General features: G+C 41.5%; 1 protein-coding gene across 2 annotated transcripts in view; it reads left to right on the plus strand.

The window, feature by feature from the left end:
* Positions 1-18263, plus strand: part of EGFR (epidermal growth factor receptor) — a 152487-nt gene that overhangs the window by 124658 nt on the left and 9566 nt on the right. For both annotated transcript variants that reach the window (XM_057365321.1, XM_057365320.1), the window contains exons 16-22: positions 4378-4413; positions 5227-5368; positions 7052-7174; positions 8410-8508; positions 12913-13098; positions 16285-16440; positions 17307-17382. In XM_057365321.1, coding sequence (XP_057221304.1) covers positions 4378-4413; positions 5227-5368; positions 7052-7174; positions 8410-8508; positions 12913-13098; positions 16285-16440; positions 17307-17382 — 818 coding nt within the window. The remainder of the gene's footprint in view (positions 1-4377; positions 4414-5226; positions 5369-7051; positions 7175-8409; positions 8509-12912; positions 13099-16284; positions 16441-17306; positions 17383-18263) is intronic.

The raw sequence follows: 18263 nt of genomic DNA on the forward strand, positions 1-18263 counted from the left end.
TTTCAGATGGAGGTTGTACCAGCCAGGTGGATTTGCCATGGTTTACCAGCGATGCTCACTGGTTTTGCGGTAGTCACAGATGAGGCTTTTCACAGCTTCCCATTGCAGGCCTGAGAACAAATTTTTGCAGCTGAAAAGGGATCTTAATAAGTYTGCTTTTTATTAAGGACCTCAGTAGTCCCTAACAATGTGAACTGGCCACAGTGATCCAATATCCTCCTGCTAACTGGCCACATGGAAATGCAGCTGATTAGTGGAATGAGTGTAACAAGTAACCACCTCTGAACAAGGCTTTTTTTTCCACTGCCTGGCCTTGGTAGTGAGATCAAACACTAGACTGGGCTGCAGACTTGGAGAACATAATTTGCCAGACAGGTATGTCCCGTCCCGCTTGAAAAGAGGGAGTCAGGGAGGATTCTTTTAATAGATTTCCTGGACAAAAAAAATAAAGCACAAACGCAGCAATATTATATCTGAGAACTGTTTATTGGTAAAGAAGGGTAAGTGTTCCTACCACTTCCTACCAAGGGGGATAGAAAAGGGAACAAAGAGGGAAAAAGAGAGACAGAATAGCATCAATTTCATGTTTCACATGAAAAAACTGGGCTGAGTTTGCATCAGTTACGTTGTGAACATGCTCAGTAGCCCCATTCGAGTTGCTGCCCAAATGTGGCTGATGAACTGGGCTGTATCCCTGGAGGGTTCAAGAGAGCTAGAAGGAGGTAGTGTGCCTTTTTSCTATACAGATGGGACATCTGTGGCCATGGGTGAGTAGGGAGCCAGTATCAGTGGCATAATATAGGAACATGCAGTCTGGCTCAGCACTGTCCCTCTGAAGACAATCCATCAGCAATGCCATTTCTTTTCACGCCTTTCCCTCATTTTGCTGTGGGAATGGATCTGTTCAGCAGTGGGTGGAAAACATCTGTCTCACAAAGCTTATGCATCCTTGGAAACCACAGTCTCAGCAATTCCTGCACGACAAGAAACAACAACTTCATTTCTGTCCCTGTCCAATTTCACGGCTAGAGCCCACAAAATCTTATCAGCATGATTAAGTGTGCTGACTTCAGTAATCATGCAAGTGAGGGTTCCCAGGATCTCGCTCTGTTTTCCTTATTTGAAGAAGCTTCAAGTAACAGACTTCTCTTCCCACCTGAGTTTTGTCACACGCTTGAGGTTTTCGCTTTAGCTGTACACACTGGTCACACACTGCTTCTTCTGTAATGCCACCAAGAATCCCTCCGAGTCTCATTTTTTTTGCTGAGTCCATTTTTCAGCCTTTACTAGGAAACAGAATGAAGGATGCTTTCTCCTGCTTAGCCCAAAAGACCCCTTCTCCCCTAGTTCTCCTGCATTCTCTTGGGGGATTTTGTACACAAGATTCCTTCTGCCCTACCTCTAGTACAGCTGGGAATATATGCTGCCATAAAGAAAGCAACATCTCAAAAGCCCTGAAATTACCCCATTTATATGATCAGCAACTAATGAAACTCACCATCTTAATTGATCTGGTCAATGTTGAAGGATTTGGTTTTCCCTTGCCAGTCTCCCAGAGTGCAGCAATCAGACTCAGACACAGCTGCTGGAGAGGATAAGCAAGGAAGAGAGAGGCCACCACGGTAGCCAATATCACAGCTGACACTTTCTGCCTCCATCCACAGTTGCTACCAACACAGTGTGTYCCACCAGTCTGTGTTTTAAATGCTAAGGGACTCTTGGAGCAGATGAGAAGGTGGCCAGGGGATCTGAGAGGGAAACCTGCAAAAGCACAGCACAATTCCTGTGCCTTTGTTATACTTGGAAGGTTAATTAGGAAGAAAGAACAAAGTAAAATGTTTGTAAAGTTTTGAAAAGGTTTAAAAATTCTTTTACTTTTTTTTATGATTGTGAAGTGACTTAGGCTGATACAGTGCAAGTGCCCCCTGAAAGCCCATTATTCATTACAACTTGACTGTATTACATCAAATTAAGAACTATGGGTCAAGGAGAAAGTTGCTAAAATCTTGATGGATTTAGGAAATAAATAGCTGTGYCTACACCAGGACAAGTAATATTTACATAGACAGGTAGAATGCTGAGTTCAGGATGAAGTAGTTTTCAGGAACTGTACAAGAACTTATTTTCCAAYAGGTAGAGAAATATATCAAAGACTACAACTGTTGTTATTATTCATCCAATATATCCATAAGATCTTGARGTACTTCATAACTTAAGGTCACATTTGTCATCTTGATTTCTGTAAGCAGAAGAAAAATTACTCAGGAATGGAAAATGTGATTGTTTTGATTCCATAAAATCTGGGTTACTTATGTTGGGTCTCATCATAAAATTCCACATTAAGAAAGGTAGTTATATATAATCCTGAAGGAATAATTCTTATAGGCTTTGTTTCTTCTCTGACTTACGAAATTAATCAGAAAACCAAGTGGGATTTGAAAAGCACAAGCTGATCTGTCTGTTTCCTCCCAAACACCTTTTTACTTTATCCCACCAGACTTGATGGATTTGTGTGGGAAAAGGAAGCAGACTGATAAAAACCTACATTTCTCCTGCCTCTATTTTGATCTATAAGAGAAGAACWGATCACTTTCTTCAGACTGAAGATACAGTCCCCTCAGCTAGTTTTGTTTGTTTTTAAGAAGCACATAGAGGACTTGCCATCATAAAGTAACATGAATTTTGAGGAACAGATACTTTGCAGGACAGTAGTCATATTCTGAAATAAAGTGAGCTCTTCTAATTTCTCATTCTTACCAAGAGCAGCTGCACATGTTTTGTTGCATTAGAAATTGCTATTAGMATTATTAGAATTAGAAACTGCTATCCAGATGGTAGAGCTTTACTGGATGAAGTCTGGAGTCCTGGATCAGTTTTGCATTGAGCAGCCAAAGAGAGAAGCTCGAGGTGAGCTCTGTCTCCTGTGACCAAAGCGCTCTGGCTGTGCCCTGCACGTGCAGCCTCTCTGCGCTCGGTTACACCAGTGCACAAACAAAGTGTGCTTTATACAGATAGGAAAGCCAGCAAGGCTGGGGATCCGGAATCCGGGAATCGGTATGCACARCACTTCCAGCATGTCCAGGGCTCCAGGATGCACATTCTTGCATGGGAGCCCAGTGAACTCACGAGACCTTCCAGATGCTGGGTCTTGGAGCACTGAGTTGGCACAGAAACAAGGCAAATACTCAAGGGAAGATCCAAGTAGTGAAAACAAACAAACAAACAAAGCCCCAATAAAACAAGTARTTGCTTCACTCTTCCTTCCCAGGCCTAGATCAACTTATGAGAGAAGATCTGCAACTCTACTTGGCATTTTGAATTTTTTCTTGTTCCTCCTCTCAATGAGAGGGATTCCAGAGCAGTTTTCCTGGCACGGGCTTGCTCCTTACCCCCTACTTGACCTACTCTGGAGCTGTTTTGGGATGATCCATTTTCTTTAAGTCAGTGCAGGGAGTGGATACCGCAAACTGGACTTTACTCCTTCCTGTGCTCTGTTTTCCAGAGGTGATGTCACCCTCTCTGTAATGCTCTCCTTCCTTAGTAGACACCACAAAGACCACAATTCCCATGAAGAGCATACATCTTGTAGCCCAGCAGCACATGGGGAATGCGCCGTGCCTCTCACACTCATTAGACCATCAAGTGAATGCAATCACTGTTTTCATCTGTGTTGGGTTTTTGCACTGTGCTGCCAAAGTTTTGAGCATTTTAAATTCAAATGGAGGGTGAATGACTTGCTAGTAGAGTTCCTGTCTCTCTGGGTAACTGTAGTACCTGTTTATATTACCAGTAACTTGGGACTTTGGATTCTAAAGGAAAAATGTCATGGACACATGCCAACAAACTATAATTGGAGAAAATACTGTCAAATCCCATTGTTGATGGGAGTCTGTGTATCTTTTAACAAAGTTTTCCATTGCAATGGAAAGTCTGGAAATTGAAAACTTTACCTAATCAGGAAACAAGCAATATCCAGGAGGAATGCAACAAGGTTCATTGCAGATGTGTTTCCACATGGATTTGTGTCCTTGTCCCAGGGGGAGGCTACTTCTGTCCTCCTCCACAGTCAGCCCCGGGCTCTGCACAGAGCCTGGGAATCCATGAATTTTGTGTATCTGTGCCATCCCTCACTTCTCCACATGTTAAATGTTATTTTAAAATGTTCTTTAAATTAAGTATTCAGCATAGCTATTGCTCTAGATAAAAGGTTTTGTTGACTGGTATTTAATGAAGTGTATGACTATCACAAATTCRTATGTTAAAACTTGGACTGCTCTGAAACACAAACTTTTCAATCAGTAGCACTCATCTTAGTTGGAATTACAGAACTATGTAGGCTGCAGCTACTACATTTGTAATGTTCATTTGTGTTCACAGGTGCAAAGGGCCAGGTCTTGAAGGCTGTCCAAATGGGTGAGTATTTCATCTGCTACAATTAATGGCAGAGCTGGAAGGAATGTGTGTGTGTTTACATTTCCACAGCGGACACTACAGGGCTGGGACTAAAGTTGAGGCTTCAGCTTTTTACAGGGAAGTGGCAGATTAGAGCAGGCTCAGACCTCTAAAAATATTTCAAAGAACTGAGAARTGTTGCTACTGGCACAAGCCTTCAAAATCTTGTTCTGCCTACAATTTTTGTCAAGGTGAGACCTGGGATCTGTTACTGAGGAATAAAAGGAGGGGATGGAAAAAGAAAGGATTGAGGGCAGAGAGAGGTATGTTTAGAGCAGATATACTTACCTGTGTTAACAGGAGACTCAGAGATGCAGAGCATCTTTTCCAGCCCTGTGATTTGTGCATCTCCAAATGCTGTGTAGATCTGAAATCAGTCTTTGACTTCATGATGTGTTCAAGGTCGTGCAACAAGCAAGAAGTCTTCTCTGACTGAGAGAGGGATTTAGTTTCTGGCAACAAAGTCCTCATGCTATGGCAAGGGAAATTCAGCCTAGAAGTTCTGTTACAAAGTGACTGCATTTAATAGTTATCCCCGGGGCAATAAAGAAAAATGCTGGGATCTTTAAGTACACTAAAAAATAACCTTGGAAAACAGGCTTTTCTATTCAMCTTAAATTTGAAATTACCAGGCTCTAATAAAGAAATCTGAAATATCAAATATGCTTAAGTGGATGTCCAGACTGCGTGTTTGATTAGAACCTAAAGCTTCCTGCATCATCTGCAGGGTTTCTTTAAAATCTTACACCTAAGAATTTTCTTCTGTGTCTGCAGCTCCAAGATCCCGTCCATCGCAGCCGGCGTTGTTGGGGGTCTGCTGTGCCTGGTGGTGGTGGGTTTGGGCATCGGGCTGTACCTGCGCCGACGCCACATCGTCAGGAAGCGCACCCTGCGCCGGCTGCTGCAGGAGAGGGAGGTGAGTGCTGCTGCACCCCTGCTTCATCTGGGCCAGTGGGTCCCCTCCTCCTTGTGCCAGAGGATTAAAGCACCCTGCATCTCCCTCGTGCCTCAGCAATCCCTTGGAACGGGAAACACCGCAGCTGCCACACTACTCAGCAAAGGGGGGACATGCACCCAACATCTTCTCACTTAATCTCAAATCTCATCCCTCTCTACATAACTTTCAAAAGATTKAAGCCATTTGGATGTATCAATCCCAAGGAAAGTCATTAAGATTGTCTACTCAGGAAAAACGACACCTTCAGGGTGAGGGGCAGTTTGTTTGCTGCTCCATACGACCTTGCTGTGTAGACCTTCAGCCTCAAATCGTGTSTGCCTGCAGACAAGCCTTGAGGCTCCTGTGGCAGCTTGGGAAGCTTTTGAAAATTTTACCCCCTTGATCAGGTGCATGCCTGATCCTGTGAAAAAAAAAAAAAAGGAGAGGAGGGAAAGCAATTGCGGAAGTGTTTATGTCTTGCTTTTGGCTTGTTTCTAGCACAAAAAGCCCACAAAGTCATCAAAGTGAATGGTTCAACTTGTTAGGTATGAGCAAGGTTTCCACACTGCTTTTTGTTTTTTTGCAAAAACAAAAAAAGCATTTTTTTGTGAGCATTACAGCATCGCCCTCTGGATACCTCATATATAGCAAAATTCCTAATCCTGGATAGAAGCTGCCCTTTTGTGGTTAGCCCCCTTCTCTTTCTAGTCCAGTTCTAGTAAAAAAGCCAGTTCTTTTTAACATTCTGCTAAAATCCCAGTTGCAGCCTCCTTCTGTACCTGCCAGCTTTGCAGAGTCAGCTGCTAATATCCTTAAAAAAAAAAAAAAAAAGAAAAGAAAAAAAAGCCAGCCTGTTTTTCACTGCACTACCAAACTATATTTTACATACTGCTATATCTTGCAATTGTGATGATAGGTTTCAATTTGTGCTCAGCACATATTGTACCCTCTGGACTCCTCAAAATGAGGATATTTCATCACAACAGAGAGGCTGCTGACCCTCTAAAATCAGATTGAATCTAGCTGAAWATGGTCATAGTCAAAGGAAAAGCCAAAAGAAAAACACTAAGGAAAAAGCTGACTTATGCATCATAAAAGTATTAAATATCTTAGGAGGGCATTACTGCTGTTTGCAATAAGGCTTAGGTCAAATTTTGAAAAAATCGATAGCCAATTCAACATCCTTTTTTTTTTGAGGAAAGAATAACTGTCAGAGTTTCCATTRCTGACTGTACACCGTGTGGTTTTGGGGGTACCACTGGTACCATGGGAATTTTATCCAGTTAAACAAGAGCAGKCATGAAAGGTTGCAGGTGATTCTTGCCCATTATTTTAAACATTTTAATAATTTATTCACAAGTTCAAAACAGAAATAATCTCCTTTAGCATCTGTGGTAATTAAATTATTTTTCATGCCATGTGTTTCAAGGCTTTGAAGTCAAAGCCTCCATTTGAGAAGAGTATTCCTTCATTCTCCTTCAAAATGGCAGTTGCTTGATTTTTGGAGCAGGTATTTATTCCTGCAAGTCAGAGCAGAGCTATCCTCCTGCAAACTTCTCATGGAATCAAATGTTCATTATTTTAAAAGAAAGATTTGCTTCCCCAAAGTGTTCAACCTTCCAAACTGTGTAACCTTCTAACATTATCTTCTCCCTGCACCAGCTTGTCGAACCACTGACACCCAGCGGGGAGGCACCAAACCAGGCTCACCTGAGAATTTTAAAGGAAACAGAATTTAAAAAGGTCAAAGTTTTAGGCTCTGGAGCTTTTGGCACTGTTTATAAGGTAAGATCACCATATTTCTGTTCTCCTTTTCATCTTGCTCCCTCCTTCTGAAACAAAGCAAAAACTGGGAGCTCCAATCAATTTGTAGATTTTTTTTTTTAAACTAGATTTTATAGCATGTATCTATCTATTGAAGGGTAGAGAGTTTACTCAGTCACCATTAGTTTTGTTAGGAGCTGGGTAACAGGGGAAGGTTTACATAAAACTTCRCCAAAGCATACTGCTGAAACCCATAGAAGAAAGATCTTGACTTAAAAACTACCACGGTAAAATACATCCCATTGTGAATATTAAGGAGAAAAATAAAATGCATTTTGGTTAGCTCAGTGGAAAACTGTTTTTCTGTGTCATCTGGGCTCTTGTTTTTATAATTTTTAATCATTCTTTCATTACAACTGATTCCGATGTGTGGAARTGTCTGCACATCTTTAGTTGTGTAGGTTCACAAGGTAATTTTTCTCTTGGTGTTTGTTTATCCTCTGTGCTTCTTCTTCATCAAATTCCACTTTTCTGTGCTCCTCCCTTTATTCAGGATATATGTTTCAGGCTTTGCCAATAACTGTAGGTTCCTCTACCTTTATAAAGCTCTATTCTGAATCAGGCTTCCAGCTAGGATTAGGAGCTTCAGGGGCACAAAAAGATGTGCAGATGTGCACCCGCACTGCTGGGCATTGCAGCACCATGTCCTCACGGTGCCACACTGCTGACCTGACACCTAAATGGCCTCCTGGCACTGTAGATGTAGAGCACTGCACCAGTTGCACATGGRCTTCCCTGCCACTGCATATGTATGGGACTGGATTATTTGTTCAGTATGGATGTCATCTCGTTTTAGTGGGGAAAATGCTAATTGTTTTCATCCCATGATTTATAAATTGGAAGTGGCAAGGTTTTGCACATGCAGTTGCTGTGATTCTCTAATTAGATTTCCATCCACAAAAGCTGCTCTTTATGCATCTCTTGAGCTGTTTACACAGGGACAGTAATGARCATGTTTTTTAAAAAAAGTACGGTAGAGGTGACTGAAAGAGAAATACGATTCTAGTAACAAAAATTTAGTAATATCCACAAGACACATTTTTTTGCATATTTTTTGCATATTTTTGTTATCTTCCATATCTTTCCATTGCTGAGAATATTTAAGTCTGCTTAGAAGATATAAAATGTATATGTAATGGTGAGAATTAACCTGCTACTTTTGAGACTGAATAACTCTCTGTGCTTCTTTTTGGTAGGGACTTTGGATCCCAGAAGGAGAGAAGGTTAAGATTCCTGTTGCTATTAAGGAGTTGAGAGAGGCTACATCACCAAAAGCCAACAAGGAAATACTTGATGTGAGTTTTCACGTTTGTTTTCCCAAGTTGTCAGTGATCTGTGGATTTTCTTCTCTAACAGCTAGGGGGGTTTCAGGCTTTTGTGTGGGAAGAAATATTTTGCATCCTAAATTCATTTCTCCATCTAGAAGTATTGCATTTTGCAGCCCAGTCTGTGAAGTGCTTTTGTGTCAGCAATTAATCCAATCCAAATGCAGATTTTATACTTGTGGGGTAAAAGGAGTATGCAAGGAGTGGTCAGGACCATATATTTACAACAAATGCTTTTTTCTTTATTCCAATGTTTCAGGCCTTAAGCTGTAGCCTTCATTGTCATCATGGTGCTACAACTAAGCCAAATAACAACAGACCTAATGAYTGATAAATCCTGTGTCTTGTCATAAGCTAGTTGCTTGGTTAAATAGGATTAAATTAACTATAAATCCAAAATAACATTAAAAAGATCCCAGCTGTCTGATTTCTATGCTRTAAAATGCAAGAAATTATCTCACTTTCTGAAAGAGGCTTAGGAATCCTATTTTCTTGTTTGGATATAGCTCRTTACTTAAAAAAAGAGGGGAAAGGCTATGGGACACTGATTTAGGTGTTCATAAATGTTTGAGTTTACAACATGTGAGCCAGAGTCCTAAACACAAAGTTCCCTGAACTTGGAATCAATGAAAGTTTTATCTAGATCCAAAGCCATGGAACATAGAGCACCAAGTATATATAAATTCAAGTACAAGGAAAGGAAAATGCTGAGTGCAGAGAGGAGCACTCAGGAGTTTAGCRTAACTTCAGATTTCCTGTGCTGTGGTCAAGTCCTAAGCAAGAAGAAAAGTGTATCTGTCTGTCTTTCTGCCCTGCCTCTGGTATGTCCCAAATAGACTTGTTTGTCTGGAATTGATGGTGTTGTTAATCAAACACACAGATCTTTCAGCCATGGGGAACACTGGATTTTTTTTTTATTATTTTAGTAGGGACTGAATTTAGATGGGATTTTTTTTTTAAAGTCCAATTTTGGCCATTAAATGACGCCTCAGGTGGGAAGAKTCATCTCAAATGGTTGAAACTTGTGAAGTTCTTAACAAAAAGCCCACTCTTGTAGGGAAATATCTCAGGMTAAATGGCTGTGAACAAACCACCACTTGTGCTACTGACAATATTGGAGCTCACAGGATTTTTCAAGTCACCCTGAATGTTATTCCAATACATTACTCTGCTTCGACAGATTGTGTGTCATGTACATATGATCTGATGTGCATATTGCAGCAGTGCAGAAGAACAGTGGTCCATCTCAGAGTCCAYACAGGAAGCAGCGTCCATTCTGGTTTTACTTTAGTTACATTCCAGACAAACCTCAGCCCTTCCCCGTGTCCTTACCTATGTGGCCCTCATTCCTGCCCCTTGCCTGCCTGTGATCCCTCCCTTGATTGGCATTCCCTGCATGGAGGAGCTGCCGGAGATGCTGCTCAGCTGCYTGCCCTGAGCTCTGCCCCTCATTTTGCTCTTCACAGTGTTAAGGAGCATAACACGATGTTCAAAAAGGATGCTTTGGACTTAACTGCATTAAATTCCTGAAGTGAACAAGTCTGCAGGACTTCATCCTTCCTTCAGTGGATCAAGACCACCGGATAGGGCAGTAGATGCAGGGACATTGTGCTCTTGAAGTGAAAGTACTTCAAAGTACTTTGAAAGTATCAAAGTACTTTCTCTTCTAAAAGAAATTTCTGTAGCAAATCCCAACATTATCTTTTCCTTTGAATTAGTCTGCTTAACAAAAAGCTCTTGCTTTTTAAATCGTGTTCATTTTTAGATAATTTGGTTGGTGGAAATCTGTATTTCCAAACAAAATTAAAAAAAAAATACAAAATTAGTGAAAGAAATCAGAGGGATGACTCCAAAAGCTCTTCTCAAAAACAGATATTTGCTACACAACTAATTTTCCAAGGTCACTGGAACCTCAAAGATAATAATATCTAATTAAAGATAATTTGTCTTACAGAATCACACTAGGTACAGAGCAATCACAGCAGCTTTAGCTCTTATAATCCAGGCAAGCTCTGGCTGACTTTATTAGGGTAGGGTTAATTCAAAGGTTATTGTTAAATACCAAGCATACTTGGAGCAGGTCAGAGTGCACCCGAAGAGATTTCCAAGATAAACACTTAAAACAAAGACCCACTTTAATGTCTTGGGCTACTTAAAGGAACCCACAACCACACAATAGCTCCGTTCTGCTCTCTGTGAGGAGGAGGAGGTGGCCTATTTTCCTTTGCAGTATCAGATGGAAGAGGCAGTGTCGACACTTGGATRCTCTCCATGTGGCCCAAACGCCCACCCTGCTCCTGCAGCACCCCCGTGCTCAGCCCCACGTGGGCTGCGTGGCAGATGGGCAGAGAGAACAGCTCCAACCCTCGACCCCGTCCTGCCAAAATGAACACAATATGGATCTGAGGCCCAACAGGAAGCAAGGCATCCTTCATCACACAACAGCTCAGTTTGGAAGCATAGGGAAAAGATGCCATTTTAATCTCTGCTTATATCTGAGTATTGGATAACAAATTTGCAAAATTCTCTAAAAATGATGCCACAAATATCTACAGAGAATAGCAGATTGTGTTCCTGCTTTATCTTCCCTTGAGCTAGTTCACAGGATCAGTGCTATCCATGGCAGAGGGATGTTTTTCTATGGTGTGCCCTCATCATGCAGTAGATTGAGGAGCTCTTACCAGTTCTGTGGGAGATCCTTCTTAACCCATGYGCCTGGAGGCCACTGTCATCCCAAGGGTTCCAAAACAAGGATACCAAATGCAGAACTAGTACCTCAAAAGAGACTGCATTGCATCATATTTTGCTTAGGCTGGTACATTAAGCAACAGCACTGAGGCCAGAAAGCATTGCTTAAGAATTGGGGTTGCTTATTTCTCCAACGTCATTGCTTTAATAACTCTGTTTAATAATAGTTCTCACCAGCTATGGAGCTATGTGACATCTGTGGAGTGCTTGCTAGATCATGAGATGAGTAAAGTGCTGTGGTATTTATTTTCTTAAGCTCTTAGAAAGAGCAGATTTGCTCCTTCCTTTGCACCATCAGTATCTTGCCTGTGATTTGAGGCTTTGGGGGACTGCTAAACTGAATTGCCAAGAGGTTGGTGTTACTCCAAATGCTGACTCAAGATGCTCACCTGCTCGCTGAATGGAAAAATTCCTATCCCTTTCCCCTTGTGCTGCTTTTCAATCAAATGACTTCTAAAATACCTAAAAGTGACATTCTGTAAATCAGACACAAATCACTTAAAGAAACCAAACAACTGCAGCTCTCATTTTTTTCCCAAAGTTGGAATCCTTTCTTTGAGCTGGCACTTTGCAGTGGATTGGAGTATAMAAATAGATCTAAAATTTCAATTCCTAAGTAGTTTTTGCACACAAAAACCATGAGGTCAGGGGTTTTTATCCCTATGGCCATGTGAAAGGACGTGTTTAAACCAGCCTCTGAATGGGGTCTTTGTCTTCCCACAGAAGARCAAAAGAAGAGAAGGTACCTTGGAGATCTTAGCTAGGTACCTGAAGCTACATAGGGTGCACCCACATTTGAAAAAAATGTAGATTTTTCACATATGTATGAAAACAAACCCCAAAATTCTTGTTGACCAAAGGGTCTTTTATGCTTGGGCTCCCACATTCYAGTACCTTTCAGGTATCATTTACATTGCTACATAAGTCTAAAACATCTTTTCCAATTGAGGGCAATATTTTCACCATTATTWCTTAAAGACAYGCATTCAAACTTCTRAAGTGGTGAACTRATTAATAATATCTGTTTGCTRTGAYATGGACTGAASAACAACATGGTCAAGAACACAGTCYCTTAAGAAATGAGATTGTCAGTCACGTTCTAGATTAGCTTTGACTTTCTGGGTTAGTACCAAACTTGACGGGGAAGCAGAAGTCTCAACAACACTGATTTCCAGTCTGTTTTATGAAGTGGTCTGTGGGGAAAAAAAAGTCATGTGACACATGTTCACAAATTGTGTTGCCCTTGCAATTAGGTGCTCAGAATTATGAAATCCCATCAGCTTCCAGCTGATGTTCAATTTATTAATTCCTCCTTGGTCTGTAAGTTTTAACTCCCAGGATTTTATTTCCAATGTATGCTTTCTGTGCCAGTAGTGAGAGAGACTGGCTCTTCTGTGGCATCTCAGTGATGATTTGGTGTCCAAGATCTATACGTTCCAGTGAATGGAAAACAGTTGGTTCACAGAGTGGGAAATATGTGTAATTCATATGTGATATCAGGCACAGAGCTTGCATATAGTATTTTATCAACCTCTTGAATTACCAACTTTATTTTAAACTGCCTCCAAATATTCATGTCATGCCAAAGGGAGTGTTTCAGACTGCTTTTTTTGCCTTTCTTCTCAGGAGGCTTATGTGATGGCTAGTGTTGACAACCCTCATGTGTGTCGCTTGCTGGGAATCTGTCTCACTTCAACTGTTCAGCTCATCACACAGCTGATGCCTTACGGCTGCCTCCTGGATTACATCCGAGAGCACAAGGACAACATCGGCTCCCAGTACCTTCTCAACTGGTGTGTGCAGATTGCAAAGGTAAGCRGACCAGAACTCCAGCCAAAACTCAGAGATCTGACAGCATGTAATGTATTTAACTACCTGTCTCCACAAATCTTTCTGTTTCACCACCCTGATCCTAGGTATCTTATGCATGGCAAGGGAGCAGTTACCTTCTCTTGAGCAATTTACTATTTTCATGCTCATGAGCAGACCTTAACTATTCTTCAAAATGCTCCTAGACAGTGTAGTACTACCACCAAGACATTTAAGTCCAAACTAAACACCCAGTATTCAAATGATAATGCAGTGCAAATGTGATGCAGCACAAGCAGCAGGGAAGGCAATAGAATTTGGCGATTCCCATAGCAAAATGCTGCTTCCATCAGTGGATTTCTTCAGGACAGTGATGTTTTTGAATACACCTTCTTGTGTGTCTGGGAGAGTTTCATGCKGAAATCTCTGATCTGACTGAGATCAGGAGGATCAAAACTGCTCACTATTGAATACCAGCTCCATCCTTGTGCGGGCTGGCTTTGATTAAAAGGCATTCAGGCACTCYAGAGCTGGTCTGTACTTTATAGGTGCTGAGTTGGTGTCTGTAGGCTAACTGCAGTGGCCATAAAAGACTCATTATTACAACTGSTACTGTTTGCAAGAGAACAGCAAAGGAACTGCAGTACAGCCTCTAGCCCTTAGCAGCAGCGTGCTGTGTTTGGATGGTGGTTAGCCATTTGCAAGGTGGAAGAATGAAGCAAGAGCAACAAAAAAAAAAAGAGCTTTAGATTCATCACATGAGATGGCAGAGTCCACACAGCCTGGTTGCTTTAATGCTGCTTATGTCAGGAATCCCAATCTTCAGGAAAACCACACACTTAAAACCTTATCGGTCCCTCGAGGYCTTGTATACATCCCAGGCTCACCCAGCTGTGGTTTGCTTTCAGGAAATGTGCTGAGGACCTCAGAAATGTATCCACCAAATGTCTACAGAGCACATTTTTCATCTCAGTGTGTGTACTTTTTTTTTACATTGCTCTCCGCAACAAGTGAATTTTACTTTATGTGTCCACCCGGGATGAGCCGCCTTTTTGTGACTCTTTTGTTTTCTTGTTTGAAATCAATTACTGCTCTGTCCTGCTTTCAGTCCCTTTGGAGGATGAGCTGAAGGCCATATTTCCCTCCTCCTTCTTCTCCTTGTTAATTTTTAAGGTGGCACAATCGGTCCCCAGATGGATCCTTGGGGCATTGCTTGCCCAAAAGGTTGCCATTCACAATTGTTTGCTTCTGTTTGATTTTTTCATGTTGGTTCAACATTTGCCTGTAGCAACTTCTACCCTTGTCAGTGATGCCTGACCTTCAACATACTCTTTTGTGCTGCTCCACACTGAAGTTCTCCTCAAAGCACTCATAAATCTTGTGCACAGCTTTTTCCCACCAATGTGTCTGGTGATACTACTCTGATAAAGCTATGCCAGATTTTTGAACATTCTCTGACTCGTAAAAAATTTACTTATGAGGGGAAAAAATTGAAACAAATACAAACTAGCAGGAGACAAGTTCCCTGGGAAGCTTATTTTTGTTCCTATTTTCACAGCTTTGAAGTAAGTTTTCTTTGCATCTTTTACAAACATTATCTTTCCCTGAGGCATGGAGTCCTCTCTTTCAGGCAAGATGTTATGACAGAGCATAGACTTTCCATGTGCAGAAACACTGTGAAGGAACTCTTTGAACACAGTGGTCTCATGCTTAGTGATGAAAAATGGCTTAAATCCCAAGCCTGCACACAATTAAAGATCTGCTGAACTTTCTAAATGGGCAGTTCAACATCTTCAGTGCAGAATTATGCACGTGCACAAATCTTTCAGCCATCAGCGCCTTAAGCAGCTYAGAGTCTTATTAGCCTCTGCAGCAAGTCATGTTTAGCAGGAAATTATTTTGTCCTGCTGGGATTATTATTTTTTTTTAAGATAGTCTGTTTTCTGTCAGCAACTCAAGAGTTTGCTCTTTTCAAGAGCTCTGCTTGCTAAAGATCTATTTGTGTGATTCAGTGCACGCTCGTCGTGGCACTGCGCCACTTTGTTTGGGTGGTTTGTTTTGGCAACATTTACAGTGCATGGGTGAAATTCTGCTGAGGGATTTGGGGGGAGAATTCGATGGTGGTCCAGGTTAGAAGTGGGCTCAGGAAGTGGGTGGAGGCTRGAAAGCAATTATTCCCTCCAGTCCTCCGCCATCTCATCAACATGATTGTTTTGATTTTACCTCTGTASGTTAAAAGTAATTTTTTGTCAATTCTCTTCATGAAAATACAAGTGCATAAGCTACCACCAGCAGAAACATATGGGCTGCGAATAATTGCAGGTTTTGGAAAAGATATTGCAGGAAAGTTGGAAATTATGAACTTTCTGGTTCCATACACTAAGAGACTGGTGTCGAGGGAAAGGGGAGTAATCTCTGTGGTCAGAAACAYAACTGTTAAATTTATGCTTTAGAAGTCAATGCAGCACAATTAGTTACTTTCTCCCTCAAGAGGCAGTCAGACCAATAAAGCACGTATGCTATGGTGAATCCAGGCTAATCATGKGAGGCAGTGAAACTGGAAGAGTTTCCTTTTTCAAAGAGGACCAGRAAATGGATCCAACTATGAGTTCAGACTTAAAATTAATTTCTTTTTCCCCTCCATTTTCACCTTTGCAGTGGGGTGGCTCAACGTTAGAAAGGAGAAGGCAGAGTATACAGCTTGTAGTAAAACACAGTGCATGCAACTTTGAATGATTGCCTAAACGCTATCTGTAGCGTCAGCATGTGTACAAGATAACCAGAGATAGTTAAACCCTGTGCTGTGCTCTCCTGGAGTCACTGGGTTTGCACAAGTACAGCTGAAAGAAGAATTTGTCCCCGTATTTCTAAGTTCCATCCTGATTTTGTATTTCTTGAWCTAAATCCCAAAGGAACCACATCCCCTGCCATTATCTACTATACTTGCTACTGCCTCTTTTTCCTTTATCACTGCACCAGTGCATGGACCCACAAGAAGGTTCCTGGAGGGTAGTTGTAACAGTGTGAGCAGATACCCTCATCCTGCAATAAACATCATGGCAATGGAGACAGGAGGTGGGATAACTCACCACATGTTTATGGTGCTGTGTGTGGTTAACACAAAGCAGCTGAAGTTTGGTGGCTTTGTCYGAGCTCCGAGTGCCTTACCAGCAGTGTGTTCTATTGAAGGGAATGAACTACCTGGAGGAACGGCGCCTGGTGCACCGTGACCTTGCTGCCAGGAACGTCCTTGTTAAGACTCCTCAACACGTGAAAATCACGGACTTTGGGCTGGCAAAGCTGCTGGGAGCRGACGAGAAGGAATAYCACGCCGAGGGAGGCAAGGTAAAGMGCGCTGCAGAATGAACCACCGCACATCTGCTGGTGTTTGTGCTTGTGCACCAGGCTCAAACAAAGGGGGGGGGAAATGGAGTGTGTTTTTCAAAGCTCTCAGCTGCCATCTCAGCGTGCTGCCTTTGAAGCTGTGGAAGTCCTCTGAAATCAGCCAAAGCAGCATCAGGCCAGTGGCACTGCAGTGGGAGCAGAGATAGCAGAGCAGTGAATGCTTTTGAAATTCCCACCCAGATTGTCTGGGAAAATTCATCAGTGTAGCCAACACCAATAACACTGCATAGTTTATAAAGAGAAAGGGAATGTTGTGTATTTATAGCAGAAGAAAGACCTGTCAGACTTGGTTCAACAGGCCTTGATGTTGTACTGTGTGCTGATGGAGGGAATGCGTCCTGCTGAGAAATTAGGGAGAAGCTGTTGCAAATATTGCAGAGGCCATAAATAGAAACCATATGACTGTACATCAGTCTTTGTCATGTAGCCTAAGAYTGGATTTGTGTCCTGTTCTGATAGAAGGCTTAAAATGTAGTTAGTTGACCATTAAAAATAATGTAAAACTGTTTAGTAAGAAGTATTTCTGATATACTTAGTATTCCATATGTTTCCAGGTTCTTAATAATATACGAAAATAAAAAAGGGGGACTCAAAAGTTGCCTCTTCTACCATTCAGATAGTTGCTTTGGCTGTTTTTGGTTTTTAACTTGTGCAACCAAACTATTGATTTACACACCACCTGGTGGTAAATATCCCTGATAATATTTATTATATTTATTATCCCTTTTAATATTTACCACCTGGTGGTAAATATCCCTGATAAATTTTGTGTCAGCCTCCTAAGTATTCTTTGTGAATTTTACTAGGTTCCAATTAAATGGATGGCATTGGAGTCAATTTTACACCGAATTTACACTCATCAAAGTGATGTCTGGAGTTATGGTGAGTTTAAAAGCAGTTGCAATTATTGCAAATGGGTTGGATAATTTCAGGACTTGCTGGTGACTCCACACTGGCTTTTTCCCTTTTATTGTCAGAAGAATGAGAGAYCAAATAGGGCCCAAATCACCTATTCAACAAAGTAAAATCCCCATGAAACTTCATGTGAGTGAGGTGTAAGATGTTTCACAGAATACACTTTGGGTAATGAGCCCTCCCCTGAGAGGGGCTGCAGGTAGGAGACCCTGGTCCATTTGCTGCAGTTCTGCTGTTGTTTTTCTTTAGCAGCTTCATGTGAAATATAATGGAGCTGACAATAAAGCCACCTATCTTAAGAGGACTCAAAATCGGCCACACTATCACTGTCAATCAGTGTAACTCTGCTGTGGTCTAAAATGCTTGTGCTGTCCTGGTATTGAGGGAACAATGTTGTAAGGGAAGCAAATTGCTAACCTCCTTAGAGAATTTACTTTTTATTTGGTATAGTTTGTAAAGCCAGCTTGAAAGAAAGGAGTAGAAAGAAAACTTTTCAAAGCAACCTATTGCAAAATTTCCCCCGCTCTGGGCTCTAATATTCCTGGAAAATATTTAATGCAGATGGTCAGATCCTGTGTCCTTTTCAAAAAAGTACAGCCTCTGGTCCTCTTAATCCATTTATGTATCTTGGCATCCAAAATCTTGTTTTGTATCCTAAGCTACTAGACAATCACAACAGCTACATCRCAAGAGTCCATGGTATGTCAGCAAATGACGCTTAGGCAGCTGGTTTACACATCTTTCAAAAACTGCTTTTGCTCKTCTCCAGAGAGATTGTTTTCAAACAAAAAGACAACTTCCATTTTTAAAAACACTTGCTGTGTCGGAATCAGGAGACAATAACCTGC

Source organism: Malurus melanocephalus, unplaced genomic scaffold (genome assembly GCF_030028575.1).
Source record: "Malurus melanocephalus ecotype Western Australia unplaced genomic scaffold, MMel_1.1 scaffold_51, whole genome shotgun sequence".
Classification (NCBI taxonomy): domain Eukaryota; kingdom Metazoa; phylum Chordata; class Aves; order Passeriformes; family Maluridae; genus Malurus; species Malurus melanocephalus.